The sequence below is a fragment of the Chelonoidis abingdonii genome, chromosome 5, assembly GCF_003597395.2.
Source record: "Chelonoidis abingdonii isolate Lonesome George chromosome 5, CheloAbing_2.0, whole genome shotgun sequence".
Lineage (NCBI taxonomy): Eukaryota > Metazoa > Chordata > Testudines > Testudinidae > Chelonoidis > Chelonoidis abingdonii.
This window is the reverse complement of record NC_133773.1, coordinates 15,552,208-15,568,929: the sequence shown is the minus strand read 5'-3', so window position 1 is coordinate 15,568,929 and position 16,722 is coordinate 15,552,208. Positions and strand designations below refer to the sequence as shown.

Below are 16,722 nucleotides of genomic sequence, written 5' to 3'. Positions count from 1 at the left end.
AGATCAGCGGTTCTCAAACGTTAGCAATCTGAGGACTCTCATTTTGATTTAAAATTTTTCAGGGACCCCCAAGCCCCTCCCCCCGGCCCATGGGAGCTGCAGCATCAGTGCTCGGCGTGGGGGCAGTGCATGGATGCCCCTGGCCCCCCTCCCGGGCCTCAGGGACCTGCTGGCTGCTTCTGGGAACAGCATGGAGCCGGGGCAGGTAGGAAGTCTGCCTTCACCTTGCTGTACCATCAGATTTCTAGCGTGCAGGAGGCACTGGGAGGGAGGGGGAGGAGTTGAGGGAGGAAAGAGGAGAGTTGATCAGTGGGGCCCGGGGTCCCCAGGGGTCCACAGACCCTAGTTTGAGAAAAGCTGGTCTAGATAACACTTTATCTTGCTTCCGTGCAGGGGACTGGACTAGATGACCTTCTGAAGTCCCTTCCAGTCCTGCATTTCTGTGATTATTGCTGATTAATGAACAAGTATGGTTGGGAGGAGGGAAGCTTGTCTAGTCCTCCCTCTTGGAGCACAGATAAGTATAGTGTGCCTACAAACCATACAAGACACCCTGGTAACTGGATTTTTGTATATGAAATGGGCAAGGTATAAAGCTATCATATTATACCTATCTTTACACATGCCCATTTCCTACATTGTATCTTTACACAAAGCCATTTTTTCTCTCCTCACAGTACATCTTCTTGCACGCTCTGCCATTCTGGTGTAGGGTTAAATAGGTATTTTTCTTTGTTTATCAATTCATAGTACAGAGGCAAATGTACACAGGTGGAGTTGATGAAAGCTCTTTTTCAAGAGCTTGAAGCATTGATTGCAGCAGATGTTTTGAAAAAGCAAATATTGTAATTTGTCTAGGATTTTATTCAAGATTTTCAGGCAGTAAGAAAATACTTACAGATTAAAAAAAGTTTGACTTGAGTTTAACAGACAAATAGTTTTCTTGATTTGCATGATAAAAAAATAAGTAGCATTTCTAATTGTTAAAGCCAGGATTTTGATAAATGCTCAATGTTGGCCTCTCTCTGCTCTCCCTGAAGTCAATGGTAATTGATCCATTGACTTAATGGGAACAGAGTTAGGTCATCTCTTATTGCTGTTAAAAATCTCACTGTAATTGTCTAAAGCAGGCAAATCGGGTGATGTGCAGAGCATCAGTTGGAAGCCTACGAACCATTCAAGACCTCCTGATAACTGAATTTTAATATATGAAATGGGCACGTATAAAGATAACAACTCAGTGGATCATCACTGACGTTGCCGGTTTTCAAAAACTATTGGAATAAAAGTAACTGTCACTAAAATGATGAATGAGTTTGCCAGTGTGAATAAAGACAGTCTTTTCCTGATTAGCATTTGAGAAATGAAAAATATACCTCCCTCCCCCGATTCTGCTGAAAGAACATTGTGTAAATACAAAGCTGTTCCTCACCCACCGAAAACACTAGTGTTAGTCAAAGCTGAGTCTGCGAACATGCCTTTATCTTCATATGCATGTACCCTAGCTCTGTGTGCGTTATAAATATATGGGTATGTGTGTCTGTTATAATACCTGGGCTCCACCACATACGCACATGAGTGAACCACACACATTAGCTAACTGCACACAAGGTACTGTGAATCATGATTTCAGCTCTAAAAACACAAGTCTCCATTCAGTGCATTAAAAGAGCAGCTCTGCTTGCTCAGTCAGTAGAAGGAACAGTTAAATGCACGAGCCAGTCTGGGTTATTAGAACATATTGGTTACACATACTGCAAACAGTAGAGGGCAGTGATGCTCATACACATAAACCATTATTTTATAATAGATTATTGCTGAGCCTCACTGTGCTAATCTGCACATTTGAGAAACCTCAAACAATTCCTGTGAGCTCACTCCACTATTCACACAGGCAACATTCTCAGCAGGTGTAAATCAGCATATATCCACTGAATGCAATGCTGATTTACACCAGCTGAGAATCTAGTTCAAAACAGTTAATAGCAGAGACAATCATGAATTTTCATATTACCAATACATTATTGCACTTACAGCATTTACAGTATATTCCCTAGCATACCATGGAATAATATAATTAAAATGACACCATGCTTATCAAAATAAAAAAGCCAAGTACATTTCATGATGTACTATTTATGCATCCCACGAAAGCTGATGCTCCAATACGTCTGTTAGTCTATAAGGTGCCATAGAACTGTTTGCTGTTATTCTATAGGGTGACCAGATGTCCTGATTTTATAAGGACAGTACCAATATTTGAAGCTTCTTCTTATATAGGCTCCTATTACCCCCCACTCCCATCCTGATTTTTCACACTTGCTGTCTGGTCACCCTACTATTCTACCTTAAATAATAGCCAGGGGAAAATCAAATGTGCACTGATTCCGTGGGATGGAAGGCATGCCCAATGAATATTTACTGCTACAGGACTTCTGCCTGAGTAAAGAGGTCTGGATTGGGCCCAAGTCTTACGGAAATGAACCCTCACCTGGAAGTCAGCAGTTACAGATCCCCCACAGACATCGATTAATTCTGTCATGTCATAGTAAGCATCAAAGGTCCAAATGCAGCTCTTCAGATTGAGGTGTTTGTAGAGCTGGATTGTCTTCGGTTCTCTCACAGTGGGATCAAACTGGTATGGACGGTCGTATCCAGGACCCAGAATGATGCTGTCATAGGTCACTTCATCCAGGAATCCCGCTTCTGGAATTAGGAAACAAAAGGAGATGTATCTCTGCGAATGAAGAAACTCTGGCCTAGGTACTGACATAACATTTTAATTATCAGATGAGGTATCGGATATATACTGAGATGATTATTTTTATTACAGTATTGCTTAGAAGCACTTTTCGCTACTTCAAACTGAAGTTAAGGCTGAGTCCGTGTAAATAACAAAAAAGTAAAAATGTAACAGAGATGTTGCATTTATTCCAGAAACAAAATATTACAAAGCCAGGAAACTCAGGGCTAAGATTAAACTTATAAAATATCCAAATATGTTAAGGTATGAAAATGCAGTTAGGGCATCCAAACCACCTTAACTCTGCCCTGTAGTGACACCATGCAATAAACATACAATTATGACCTGTGCATTAGAGTGTTTGCAGTTCCAGGGTAGCTTAAACTAATTTTTAAAGACAAGTTTTGGATTTTTTCCTTGGCTCATGGTGGACCTTCCACATAATTCGTTTGCTGATGCTGCTTTCTGTGCCACACAGCAGAATGAGGCACAGGGGCTCACTATGTACCTTGATAAAGACCTGCCAAAGAACATATATGGGAAAGGGGAAATGACCTGCTAACTGCATTTCTTCCCATTTACCTCCCTCAAATATAGGAACTCTGCTGAATATTGATATCACTTTAACAGAGATATTATTCTTCATTATATAGTGCCAATAGCATGCTAGGTCCTTGCCTTAAAGAGCTTACACTCTGTACATTTCCTTTTTAATTTACAAAGCAATAGCTTGCTTTAAAGATTACCTGAGATGCCCTGCAGATCCCTGATGGTGACGAGGTTTGAGCAGACATGTTGGTGTCTGTAGATGGACTCGGATAAGAGGAAGTGCAGGTTGTGCAGAGGCATAGTGGAGATGAGAGGCAGCATTCCATCCTGGTGGGGGATTTGCACTGAAATATGGATTCTGGGACAGAATAAATCAACAGAAACAGCTGTTTATGCAAAAACTGTTCACAAAAGGCGTGCGTATTATAGCAGTTTACACAGCACATAGCTAAGGCCTTGTCAACAGCTCATAGTACAAGTTTCAGTTTGTTAGTGTTATATTTATTTAGGGCTGAATTTCCTCGCTGATGTTGAGTAGCACAGTATTCCTTGAAATAGACCACCTGACTGCAGTGTTTCTAACTCAAGGAGTAAGGCATGACTTCAGAGGAAATCATATGAATGCTCACTGCAGCCCTTCAGTATTAAATATGAGGAGTGTGTGTGGGGGAGATCCAGTTCATGATGTACAAAAGAGACCTCATTTCTTACACACATCCATCTTTTTCTGTTCTGTTCTGTTGTGTACGTAAAAAAATGAATTAAACTGTTAAAGCCCTGGAAGACCAGAGTCAGGATCAGGTTATTGCACCTTTCCAGGCTTATACCTGTTGGGATGTTCCTTGTGTTTGACATCCAGATACTTCAGAGTGGCAATGAATGACTGAGCCTGGAATCCTCGGGCCGTTCCAGCTACCACAGGAGTATGACAAATGGCGCTGTCGGTCCCTATGGTAACTATGTTGCTTCTCAGCGGGGTCCCCACGTGCCTGGCCTTGTCTACAGCTTTTGCCACACAGCGCACATGGAACCGCCGGCTGAAGTAAATGCTGTCCAGCACCTGGAAGGAATGAGGAAAGAGGTTTGCATGTGTGTAGAAGACAAAGCCAGGCCCGCCCCAATACGCAAAGGCTGAGTTGCAGAAGGGCTGAGCACTCACAGCTGCAACAAAGTCAGTGGGAGCTGTGTTTGAACAGACGACGTGTTCTCTGGTTATTATCGATTTATTTATATTACTGTCCTGCCTGAGGCTCCCAGCCATAGACCAGGACCCCACTGCCCTAGGTGTTCTACAAACACAGAACAAAGAGATGGTCCCTGTCCCCGAGGGCTTACAACGTACTGCTGAGTACCCTCAAAGTCAGGCCCTAGGGCTCTCAGTTGGGCACGCAAAATTAGTGGAAACGTCTCTCTCTACCTCAGTACCCCTTCTGTAAAACGGGGACAATGCCATCCCCCTTGCTTCACAGATAATAGATGCACTCATGTTTGTGAAGCACTCTCATGCTCTTGTGAGAAGCACCATGGAAATACCCGGAAGGAAATTAATAATTGTCTTGAGAGAAGGGTTTGAATACTGTGCAGCAAATAACGCTTAGGGCCACCCGTTAAACAACCAGAATAAAACAAAATATTGAATAGGTTTTCATTCAGTGAGTACCATCCATCCTATGCACCAAATGAGGCAGCCGTCCTATCAACCAGGGCATTAAAGACTGTATCATCATGCATATGCACCAGGGGGCTGAATTAAGGTTGCACAGGCAACCTTATTTCTGGCACATCTTAACTTTTGTGTGCTGGACTTTGCAACCTTAATAATGTTCTCTTAATGAAGCTGGGTGGCTGGGTGGGTGTAAAATATACGCACATTACTTAACTTAGTTAACTGTTCTTCAAGAACTGATATTCCACTGACCTAGAATCTCAAAACGGCAAATACTTCAAGGATGCGCTTTGAGCCCCACAACACTCACCATGTACTGTTATGCGCAATCCACACCCTCTTGCGCAACTGTACACAGTCACGTACCATGTGGTTGATGCTAGTGAACGGCGTATTGTCCGTAATTGTTTCAAAGGGTGATCTGGCCCCATTCCCATCAGTGGGGGTTGCCACCTCCCAGCTGAACTGAATTGAAGACTGGTTGATCCCGGCCTCATCGCAGCGCTCCTTCATGACTAAGTACTTGGGGAAGTGAGGATCACAAGGTGTTACACAGATCAGTGGGTAGCCTGGAGAAGGTGATTTCTTTACACCTTCTTTGGTTACTTCCTCCACATGGTCATAGTCTGCCAAGGTGACCACCTGCAGCAATGCAACACAACAGCTTTCACCTGGGACTGAGGGAAAGAGACAGGAAGCAAGGGGCTGGGCTGCTTGTTCCCTCAATTTCGAAACCTTGTTATTGGTGCACTGTGTTTATTTTACTTCATAAATCCCCCTGAGGATTACAGGGAAGAAGAGAGGTGTGTGGACTCAGCAGGAATGCTCAGCGCTACTAGCATGTTGGAGCATCCTATGCTATTAAAATACTAAATCCTACACTATGGAACACATTCATCCAATTCCTGAACTGCAACTGTGTCCCTCAGAAGAGAAACAACCCAAATCCTACATCTGCTCAGCTGTTCGCATTCCAGCTCAGGGATCAGTTAGGCTCTCTGCAGAAAAAGGTGAGTGGGATGCTACCAACATAATTATATTTGATATTACTTTGGATGCTGAAGCATACAAGGAACATGTCAGTGCATATACCGTCCTTTGCCCAAACTAAGGGCAATGCCAATGTAACAACTTCCCTGTTTGAGTGAAATAAACCCAGGAATTCTGGATGTAAAAGCATAAGCCTCTACAGCTTAGGCAAAAGGACAAGCTCTGTTAGCTTGGAGGTGGTAGCACACTCAAACATCTACATGCGATTTGCCCACTAGAAAGGTTCCTACCTTATGATAATAGCTTAGTTAAGTGGGACTTTCCCATGCTACTTCCTTATTATCTGCCATTTTTGCCGTGGCAATCTACAGCCCCTCTCACCTTAATATAAGCAACTGAGTCTCTTCAGTGATCCCACAGTTCAAATGGCCCATGCCTCTGTGAAGTGGGTGAAGAACCATTATGGAGCCTGTTCACCTATTCACTGCCTTGCCTGCCTCCCATACCACCTGGAATACTAGGATCAATCGACCCTGAGCCTCTGCTGATCCAAAGAGGAATGCTGTGACTACAGAGGCTATGTCTACACTAGAGTTTTAACCTTAAGTTAACTGGTCACATGAACAAGGGGTCAGCCTAGCCACAAATTTCTGTAGCCTGGATCAAGCATTTGGGAGCCTGCACACTAGCTTTTTAAAAGGCCTTGTCTTAACAGGCCTGCACATTCTAGTGCAGGCAAGCACAGTGTGCTTTGTTGCGTGCTCTGCTTTTCTATAGATTCTCCCATGCCACTAACTTACATCATTCACGTTTTGCTACTTACAATGGGAGGTGCTGGTAAAATAAGGCTCCCTGCTGCTTCCTGATCCAGAATAGTGACTACTGCAGTGGTGATATCCCCAAGAACAGCTTCCACTGGATCATCTGGACCCAGCACCACAGAAAAGGACTCATGCCACTCCCGGTCTTCGTTAGACATGATCTCCACCTTAAATATGATGTGGTCCACCCCTACATGAACGAACACGAGAGAGACAGAGAACCTGATATATCATCTGACATTACCCTAACAGCTCCCATAAAACACTGCATAGCTGCCTCAGGTCAGGATCATTGAAACATTATGATAAAATACACATGACAGGTTTTATCTGAACTCTAATGATTTAGCACTGTTCCAGCCAGGAGTCCATTTCATAAATAAAACTCCACCTAAAACGACTGGTCCGATTGATCACTTGGCAGACTTACAAGCAGATGCTATATGAGGATTAATAGTGCTTGTCTTATATTAGCTGACTGTAATAAAAATCTATGATCCAAAATATATCCCATCCCTGTTACTAGCGTCTCTGTTTTAACTCTTCGGCTCTAACATGCAAAGCTACTGCTGTTGGGGCATGGTTTGAGTTATCTTGTAGGATCTTGAGGGGTTTCTGCAGAACTCCTATATACACAGGCTCTTTGATCAGTCTGTATTGTTAGCTATCAACTGGCAATATTCTCTCTCTTACAATCACTCTCACTCTCAGACTTTATTGCCATAGCAGGAAGAAGGGTTACATTTTCAGATAGCAGTATTGCGGCCATAGCAGAAGGCAGGGTTGTAGCCAGGGGATTCCTACTGACTTTAATGGCAACTGCCTGGCTAAAACCTTACGCAGAACATTTACAGTTTACAGACGCTCTCCAACTTACGCAAGCGTTCCATTCCGGAATGCCTTGTGTTACTCGAACTTTGCGTAAGTCGGAAATGTATACCCAATCATTACGCCAAATAAATAAATAAATAAAATAAAATAAAATAAATCTATTTCTAGCTTACAAAACTTTTTCCATCAGTGCGGATTTGCGTAAATCGCGTTTGCATAACCCAAGGGGTGTCTGTATTACAAAAAACCCTCATCATCCAGCAAGGGTGCTGTGAAATATTGGATGAAATATGGGATTCGCTGACTCCATGGTACCAAATGTGAAAGGTGCTGTGGTTGGGGATGGCCTTCCAATCTGTTCAAAGGCAGGTCATCGCTCTGAGCACCCAGGCTAGGCCATCTTTCTGTCTCCTTACATTCATCACTCCCTGCTCACTCACACTTTGGCTGGCTGCATGAATATTGCTGTCAGCAAAACAACGTCCATTGTATGCAGAAGGGCGTGAGGGGGGATGTGTTGGGCACCCACAGAAAAGTGATCCTATGCTCCAGTCTCAATTCCCCACCTCCACTGTTTTTCAATTTTTATTTTTCTCTGCAGTGGGAAGTGGTGTGGTCTGTCGAAACGACATTTGACTGCTTTTTGTGGTCTCTCCAACGAACTAAAAGAATTCCTCTGAGGCTTATGACTGACTTGGGAAAAGTAAATCTAACTCACCCTGTGAAAGATTATTGAAAGGATTACATAGGTGTTTCGTATTATAAATGCTGCATCAAATATGACTGCAGTGTGTGTGTCTAGAACAAAGCCCAAAGCGTAAATACATTACAGGGGGTTGGTGTGGCTCATGTTTTTGCTTTGTGATACAGCATGGCCAGAGGGCAGCATAAGAGTGTTAGCAGGGGGCCTTATTCCCTGCCAAGGGAGGAAGGTTTGCTTTAGATTAACTAGAACAGCTGTGGCCAATTAGAGCACCTGACTCCAGTTAGAGCACCTGACTCCAGTCATGGGATATAAACCCCTGCTTCAGTCAGACAGGGGGTGGTAGTTGAAGGAGAAAGGTTGGATTGGAGCAGAGTGCAGATTGCAGAAGAGAAGAGTTTGTCCAGAGAGAAATAGAAGGTTTGGAGGAGTGCTGCGGTGGATTGGGAAGCCCAACAGAAACCCTAGGTAAGGGGCACCAGGCTTGTATAGAAGAGAGGCGAGAAGCCCTTCACAAGCTGACGGGTATGAGAGGGAAGTAACCCAGGGGAAGAAACCGCTAGTCAAGTGGTTCACCACAACCCCAGGGCCCCTGGGTTGGGACCTGGAGTAGAGGGCGGGCCCAGGTCCCTCCCTCTCCACTCCCCTCCTCCAAGGACACTAGGGGAGTGATTAAGAACTGGTTCAGAGGCAAGCAATATCGCCCTGAACCTACCCCAGAGAAGAGAAAGCGCGAGACCCAGAGAACAATACCGGCAATTTGCCACAGCTTATACGTGAAATCATACACCCACGAAAAATATGACATGTACAATAACTTCAATGGGAGCAGAGTTGGGCCAGTGCCAAATGTTTTGAAAATCCCACACACAGAGTATTGTTGTATAAATTACTTGAACATTTTCCTTTAATTTTAATTTGTTCTGGCCTGTGTTAAATGTCACTGAGTAATCCCTCCACCCCATAATTCAATTTCAAGTATCCTTTACCAGGGCTAAATTTGAGGACTCGACTCTTTGGATAGTAATCGACTCCGGACTGGGCTGAGCCATCACGGGTGCTGCAGCGGACCTTCGAGGTCCTGTTCTGGTCCCCTCTTCTGAGCACCTTGATGTTTAGAATAGCAATGCCCTCAGGGCCTGGAGGCTCCCGTACTTGGTATGCAGCCTCTTCAAACTCAATGGTGGGTGCTAGAGAAATGGTATGAAGAACAGAAACACATATTTGCAGCAATTCTAGAGGTCTCAAAATAATTTGCATCACAGTACACTTTCCAGCAGCCCAGGCTGAACTGACATAGCTCCTTTTAAAACCCATCAGCACTACTCCACACATCAGAGTGAAGTTTGAGAGGCACTCCTGACATGCAGCCTAGACATGGCTCTCTGACACTCTGCTGCAGCCAGGAGCCACACAATAAGCTTGGCACTCATTCCTTCAGGTTGCCCTTCCAGCAGCCAGGTAGGCTGGCTTACCTGACCTTTCCAAATACGCTAATTCCATGTTTTGTCTAGCATTAGTGGTATTTTATTTATGTGCCACAGCATACTGCTAACATGAGATTCAGAATCAACTTTAAATGTGAGTTAAGACAGTTTAATGGAGCACTGATCAACAAGTCAATCATTCAATTTGAGGCAGTTTACATATAATGACTAACATTCAGACCCGGTGTAAATTCCACTGACTGCCCCGGAATTGTACCTGCTCCGTCTAGTTCCTAATGTAGCCCATTCTCTCTTACCATCTTCATCATTGGAGACAGTAATGGTGGCCATGTCATTCTTTCCAATTCTAGCTCCACTCCAGTGGTTTCCAAGGGGACTGCCGAGATAGATCCGGAATTGCTCCTCTGGTTCAAATGCAGAGTCATCATTGATATAGACAGTGCAGTTCTTCACCTACAGCCAAGTACATCATCAGTTAAAGACTAGCAACTAACTCGAATAATTCCTCTGAATTTAATGGAAGATTAGTGTTTCCTCACTACCTAGCATTTAACACCACAGTGTATTAAATGATGAAAGAAGCCTTAGAAACTCTATGTGGACATCAAAGTGCAGCTATATGATGAAAAGTGGCTGTGGAAAAATGGCACTTACTCACTACAGCTGGTTCTCGTGTGTACTCCAAGACTATCTAATCAAAAAGCACTAGCTGTAATGCTAAGTATTATGATACCCAGCACTTGCTTTTTATATGTTAACTAATATTTATTGTTAAATGCAGATTCTCCATGGACTCATCTTTTAATTCCAGAAGAGTAACAATAGCTAATCCAAAGCAGTTGAAGTATTACTTCTGAGAAAGGGCATCTGGTAAAGCCTCTGAACAACAGAGTGCCCAGGAGAACATCCAGCTTTTCAAAACCTACTCTGCTGATTGTTCTTGGTCCTTCCCCAATCCAGTTAGGTTTAACTTGCCTTCTCTCCTTTCAAAAAAGTGATGCGAGCGTCCTCTGCATTTCTCCTCTCCTCGAAGTCCTCCATGACTTCTGCTGTCTGGCTGCGGGTGTAGCACCTGACAGAGGACTCATAGCTCAGGTCTCCGGTGCGGATGATGGGAATGTGCAGGACACCCTCCTTCTCCTTCACGGCGTACAAGTCCTTGCCAAACTGCATGTTGGGTACTGCAGGGGGCACAACAACATCCACACCTGTACTGTGATAAAAGCTAAATAGCAGCCAAAACAGGCATGCCATGTATTGAAGTACCACCATGTGGGGCTGACAGTCGTGCAGTGAGATGTCTGATTAGATAGTCAACTGTGCTCACAAAGAATATTCTTCACTTTAACCAAGCAGCTGATCATGGCTCTCATTGGGAACTGGAGATTCTCATCCTACCAACCTTGAGTCACTCACACAAAAAGTTACTGAACATTTTGCTTTCCCTAATATTTTGTTGTCTGAGGTAATCACCTGTTCTGCACGTACTGAAGAACTAGCTATGCCCTAAGGTATACGTATCTGAGCAGTATGAGTACTGTATGCTGGGGATACATATGAAGAATGGGTAATATTTAGATAGGTTATTGTTCTTAGGGCATTATTGCAATCATGACATCTTCTGTGGCTAGGGCAGAAAAAGCCTGAAGCCAAGAGGACAAGTCTCAGCAGATGGTTGAGGAGCAAAGATAATTACAGGTTATTACAGAGCAGTTTTTCTGGGGTTATGTGACTGATGCATTTCTTTAGCAAGCAGATACCTCCCAGGGAGAAAATCACAGAGGTCAGGATCATGTTTAAAACACAGGAGGGAGGAAATATACTGAGAGTCGAAATGAATACATGTAAGCATCAATCCATCTGCTAAAAAAGGGGCCAAATTCTCATGTCCATACCCACGCTGAATAGTGCCTGACTTCTCATGAAGCACAATTGGTTTCAATGGGACCATACGAGGAAGACACTACTCACGGTGAGCAAGGGTGACAAAGTCTGGCCCCAAATGGGAGGAGAAAATAGGAATTTTATTTTGCACTTCTACACCTTAATTTCTTGAGGACAAAGAAACTAGGGAGAGAAACTATGACGGACAGGTGACATGGAATATGTTGTGTGATGTCATCAAACGCATCCTGGGTGTTTTCCAATTTCTCTTAGTACACAAGGGAAATATGTAAAGGAAGGAGCTAGAATGGATTCGATATAGATTCACTGTATAGCTTACCATCTTGGAAGGTGTCATTAATGGCCACTATAGCTTGGAAAGGTTTGGTCAATTCAGCCCCATGAGGTGAGCTTAGGTATACAACAAACGTTTCCAGCCCTTCAATCACTGGGTACTGGGCATCGTCCAGGATTGTCAAAGTGCAGTACTAGAGGAAAAGTAAAAGAACCAGGTGATAAAACCTGTTACCCTCCTTCAACTACTGGGGCTTTTAATACAAACCTAGCAGGTAACTCAGGGTATATCCAGACTACCCACTGGATCGGTGGGTAACGATCGATTTATCATGCTCCTGTTGACTCCGGAACTCCACCGGACCAAGCAGCGGTAGTGGAGTCGACTGGGGAGCTGCGGCCGTTGATTCCGCGCCGTGAGGACGGGAGGTAAGTCGAATAAGATACGTCGACTTCAGCTACACTATTCCCGTAGCTGAAGTTGTGTATCTTACATTGACTTCCCCCCCAGCCCCCAGTGTAGACCAGCCCTCAGCAATACGAGCGGAGAGTAACTGTGCTGTAACCCTCTCCTTTCCTTATCCCAGCTCAACCTTACTCTGGTAATTGTCACCCTCATGTCTCGAATTTTAAGGTGCACAGGAGATTTTGAAAGGCACAAATGAATGTTAGGCACCTAATTCCCACTGAAAGGCAATGGGAGTATGGTGCTTAATTGCCATTTGAGCCTTTTAAGATATCCACTTGTAAGCTTTTTAGGAGCAGGGCCATTGTCTTTCTATATGTCCTGTGAAGTCCCTGGCACATTTTTGGTCACTATAAAACAGACAGAGAAGTTCAGCTTCTCTAAGCATTACAAATTGTGACTGCTCACAAACGGAGGAGGATTAGTAATGGGCTGAACAACTGGGGATTCCATAGACTCAGTGGCATAATGGGACAAAATCAACAACTTGACTTGGCCAATAGGCCCTGAGTATCACTGGGCTTTATAAAATTAATATTACGTGTTTGTATTGGGGCCCCACTGTGGTAGGTGCTACGCACACATAATGAAAAGATGGCTCCTGCCCTGAAGAGCTTACAATCAAAGGCTATAGCAAGAGAGAGTAGATGGATATAACAGACAGATGGGGCAGGTAGCTCTGAAACATCAGTAAAAGCCTGCAGTCTGGAAATGGGGATTTTACATGGGAAATCAGGCTGTTCTTGGTTGATGCTTGGAAGGTTTGTGGCAACACCTTCTGCCATTTATGCGTTTCTTTATTTGATTAAAATGACTCTTGATGCAGCTGTATTGGTGTGGGATTAGTTATATCTATAAAAAAATACTTATGGCTCTTCTATTCTTAATGTCCCCAAACCTCTGTAACTAAACAACTGCAGTAAATTTAACTTTCAAAAGCAGTGAGTACAGTGATTATATAAGAGAAAGAGACTGAAATCCGCTGCATCTAGTCACTGGGTGTGTAGTCCAATACCTCCTCAGTTCTGCCTGGCCTGAACTCTACTTTCTTGGCGCTGGGGATATAGTCAATTCCTGGACTGGCCGAGGGTGGATCTGAAGTCCGAGTGGCACACCACACCGAGGTGGGGGTTGAGAGGTCAGTACCATGCCGGATCACTGGAATGTCAATGGCGCCTGGAGGCAAAGTTACACATATTAAAGCCATGATTAGAACTTAGCCGGACATGAGAAAAACACACATCTGAAACGTCAATAGGTGCCATCACGCTGGTTTGCCCCTTTCCTTCACAGTGACTCTGTCCGTGGCTCTACAGAAAGGATAATGCCTGGCAGATGGTAATAACCAAAGCTCAGCTCTAACTTGTGGGCAGGATGAGGAAGTGCCCTAGCTGCTGCCCATTTCCTCCACAGCACACATCTGGTTGGAGGGTTCAGTTCTTTACAACCGCCACTGGTAAAGCAGTGTTTCCACGGCAAGTATCTCACAGTGACAACAAGTCCAGGCCCAACGGAATTCCTGCTTTCCCTTACCTGCATCCTCATTGACAGTAAAAGTTGCGTTTCCCAGGAACACAGTGGAGGCGTCGTTGGGGCCACTGATCATCACCTTGGCTGATGCCACACTCCCTATGCGCGCATTACTAGAGGCATCCGCCAGGGCAATTTCAAACTCCTCCTCCTCCTCGTACTCGCTGTCATCGATCAGTTTGACGTCACAGGTTGACATGGTGACACCGGGCCCCAAAATAACACGGTTCTCATTCGACATCCCCCTAGACTTGAAGTCGGACCCAGACTCCAGTGCGTAAAGGCTGCTGCCTTTAGCAGATTTGGAGATGGTGTAGCAAAGAGCAGATACGATGCTGCTGGCATCCCCTACAATGTAACATGCACGGGGACAGAAGTGTTATTGTCAGAAAATTATATGAGGTTTCATTTGCTGTGGAAGAACATAGGCCCAGATTAGATGTCAATGAACTCTGGGTTTAAACTGAGTTTGGATCCCAACATAAGTGATGGGCCTGAAGCACGTGACCAAAAAAAAAATAGTAAGAAGGAGGGATTGTTTGCATTAAACTTGTAATTTCCCTGAACATGCCGGTGTTATCTCATTTAAGGTGTGAGTTGAGGTAACAGAAATAAAGAAAACATGGGGAATTGGGCACCGGGTGCAGGAAATAATTGGTGTGTTTAGTTTATTATAAAGAAATGCATAGTTTAGTAGTTAGACAGAAATACAGCAACATGAGATAAGGAGGAAGCCTTGAAAAGAAAGGGGCTCAACCAGGAATCTTGTCTTGACCAAGCCAGGGGCAGGGTTCTGCTCTAAAACTCCCTCATCTAGCTTTAGTTAAGGTCCAATAAACAGCCATGACATCACTTGTTTGTCATAGTATATAAAAAGCAAGGTATCTAGGGGTTCTCTGTCAGTGCCTTTCCTTACCCTCTCTGGAAAATAGCATGATGGGAAGGTACCTCCCAGGCCTAGTCCTGTTGAGAATATTTGGGCCAGTGATTATAACTGTATTGCTGCTGGGTATAGAATATAGATATATATGCTTATGTTTGTACATTGTGTACAATCACCACCAAGAAGCCTTTGAACTGATACAGAAATGCTTGTGTGGAAACTGAGTTTCCTAAACTTATTAGGAAAATAATTTCCGACAAACTGGATAAATTCAGACATTCAGACATCGTAATCCAAATTACAATCCGTTGTAATTTCTACAATAAGGGGAAAATATTTATGCAAGGGTGTTCTCAAAGGGACACTCCTTCTGCTCTTAACCATATACAGAAATTGGCCTAGCATGAATTCAGAAGAACATTTTGATATTTTTAACCAGCTGAATCTCTGGACACTCAACTCCAGCCCCTGTACTGTTGCCTTCTGTTGCTACTCGACTGAAATCAGAGATCGAAGAGGGCATGTTTCCTACTACATGCAGCAACACTGCAGGTATTCCATGGGAAGTATAGGACCCGAAACATAGGGAAGAAGCCAGCAGATATCTTGGTTTACTTCTGTTCCCTCTGTCTTCAGTAGGACCTGGACTGGGCCCTAAGGCAGCAGGTCTAAACTCGATTACTGACTCTATAAAGGAAAACCAGGCCATCCCCACTGCCCTCTTTCCTTTATTTTCAGATATCCTTTTCCCTGTGGATAATGCTACATTTATAAAAAGAAAGGAAGTAACCCTGTTTTTCCCTCTCTTTTTGAGCTTTGATATCTGCCCACCAGAAGGGAAGATCAACTTGCTTAAAAGCTGGGAAAGCCTGCTAACTTCAAAGAGCAGTGGAGCCAGATGAGATAAAACTGAGTCCAGACAAGCACAAGAGGCCCATTCCTGCCACTCTTCCTCATGTAAACAGTCCTAGTTGTACTTCTACTCCTGTGAAAAGAGGATTGGGACCAACATCTCCATCAATAAAAACGCCAACTGAACCCTTTTATGTTTTAAAATTCTATAATCAAAAGCAACGTCAGAGATGGGACTAAAGACTCTGAATGTAGCAGCAAGTTATCTCCTGTGACACAGAGGGCACTGATTTTGCACTAGAGAGAGAAATCCTGTTATTGCTTACAGCTGATGTGTTTGCTCTAGTGTTGATCAATGGTGAAAGCAGGAGTTTGGGGATCAGGGCTTCCAAGTTGCCTTCTTGGCTCCGTCACTGATTTATTGTAGGACCTTGTCATTTAATCGCTGTATGTTTCAGTTTACCCATCTATAAAATGTGCCTAACACCACACAATGGAATTTCATACCTTGGTTAGTTAGTGTTGGTAAAGCAGCTTTAGCTCCTGTGTGGAGCGGTGCTATATAAGTGCAGTATCGTTAGTATTGTATCTAATACCACAAACCTTTCCTTTCAATGGGTGCAGACAGAAAGCCAGCACTCTCATTGACATGGTAAGTCTTCCTGTCAAACTGCAGAGTGGGTTCATCCTCTGTGTCGTTGATGATGACTTTGGCCTGGGTGATCTCCCCCAGCAGGGCATAGGCTGGCATGCTGAGCTCTACGGTGAAGCTCTCCGTGTTCTCAAAGACGTCATCATCATTGATAGCAATGATGCAGGCCTTGGTGTCCTCCCACTCATCAAACTGCACCTGCAAGGAAGTGAACAACAAGGGGTTTACGTGTGGGCTTGCAGCTGCAAATGCAGAAACCCTCCCTGCTCCCCTCTGGCAAGGATGGATGCCCTGAATCTTTGCAAATAATCACAGAATTTTAATTGTCCTGGTATATTTCAGAGCTATGCTTTACTTTTGTTCTTCTGGGACCCGATCCAAAGCCCTCTAGTCAAAGGAAAGACTCCCAG

At 44.0% G+C, this 16,722-nt stretch overlaps 1 protein-coding gene across 2 annotated transcripts in view; it reads right to left on the bottom strand.

Annotated features, from left to right (window-relative positions):
- The window catches only part of FRAS1 (Fraser extracellular matrix complex subunit 1), a 307,206-nt gene that overhangs the window by 21,700 nt on the left and 268,784 nt on the right, over positions 1-16,722 (bottom strand). For both annotated transcript variants that reach the window (XM_075066086.1, XM_075066087.1), the window contains 12 exons: positions 16,264-16,510; positions 13,929-14,273; positions 13,411-13,571; positions 11,976-12,123; positions 10,727-10,932; positions 10,048-10,204; positions 9,293-9,493; positions 6,772-6,959; positions 5,325-5,600; positions 4,120-4,352; positions 3,490-3,650; positions 2,492-2,706 (listed from right to left, as the gene is read on the bottom strand). In XM_075066086.1, coding sequence (XP_074922187.1) covers positions 2,492-2,706; positions 3,490-3,650; positions 4,120-4,352; positions 5,325-5,600; positions 6,772-6,959; positions 9,293-9,493; positions 10,048-10,204; positions 10,727-10,932; positions 11,976-12,123; positions 13,411-13,571; positions 13,929-14,273; positions 16,264-16,510 — 2,538 coding nt within the window. The remainder of the gene's footprint in view (positions 1-2,491; positions 2,707-3,489; positions 3,651-4,119; positions 4,353-5,324; positions 5,601-6,771; positions 6,960-9,292; positions 9,494-10,047; positions 10,205-10,726; positions 10,933-11,975; positions 12,124-13,410; positions 13,572-13,928; positions 14,274-16,263; positions 16,511-16,722) is intronic.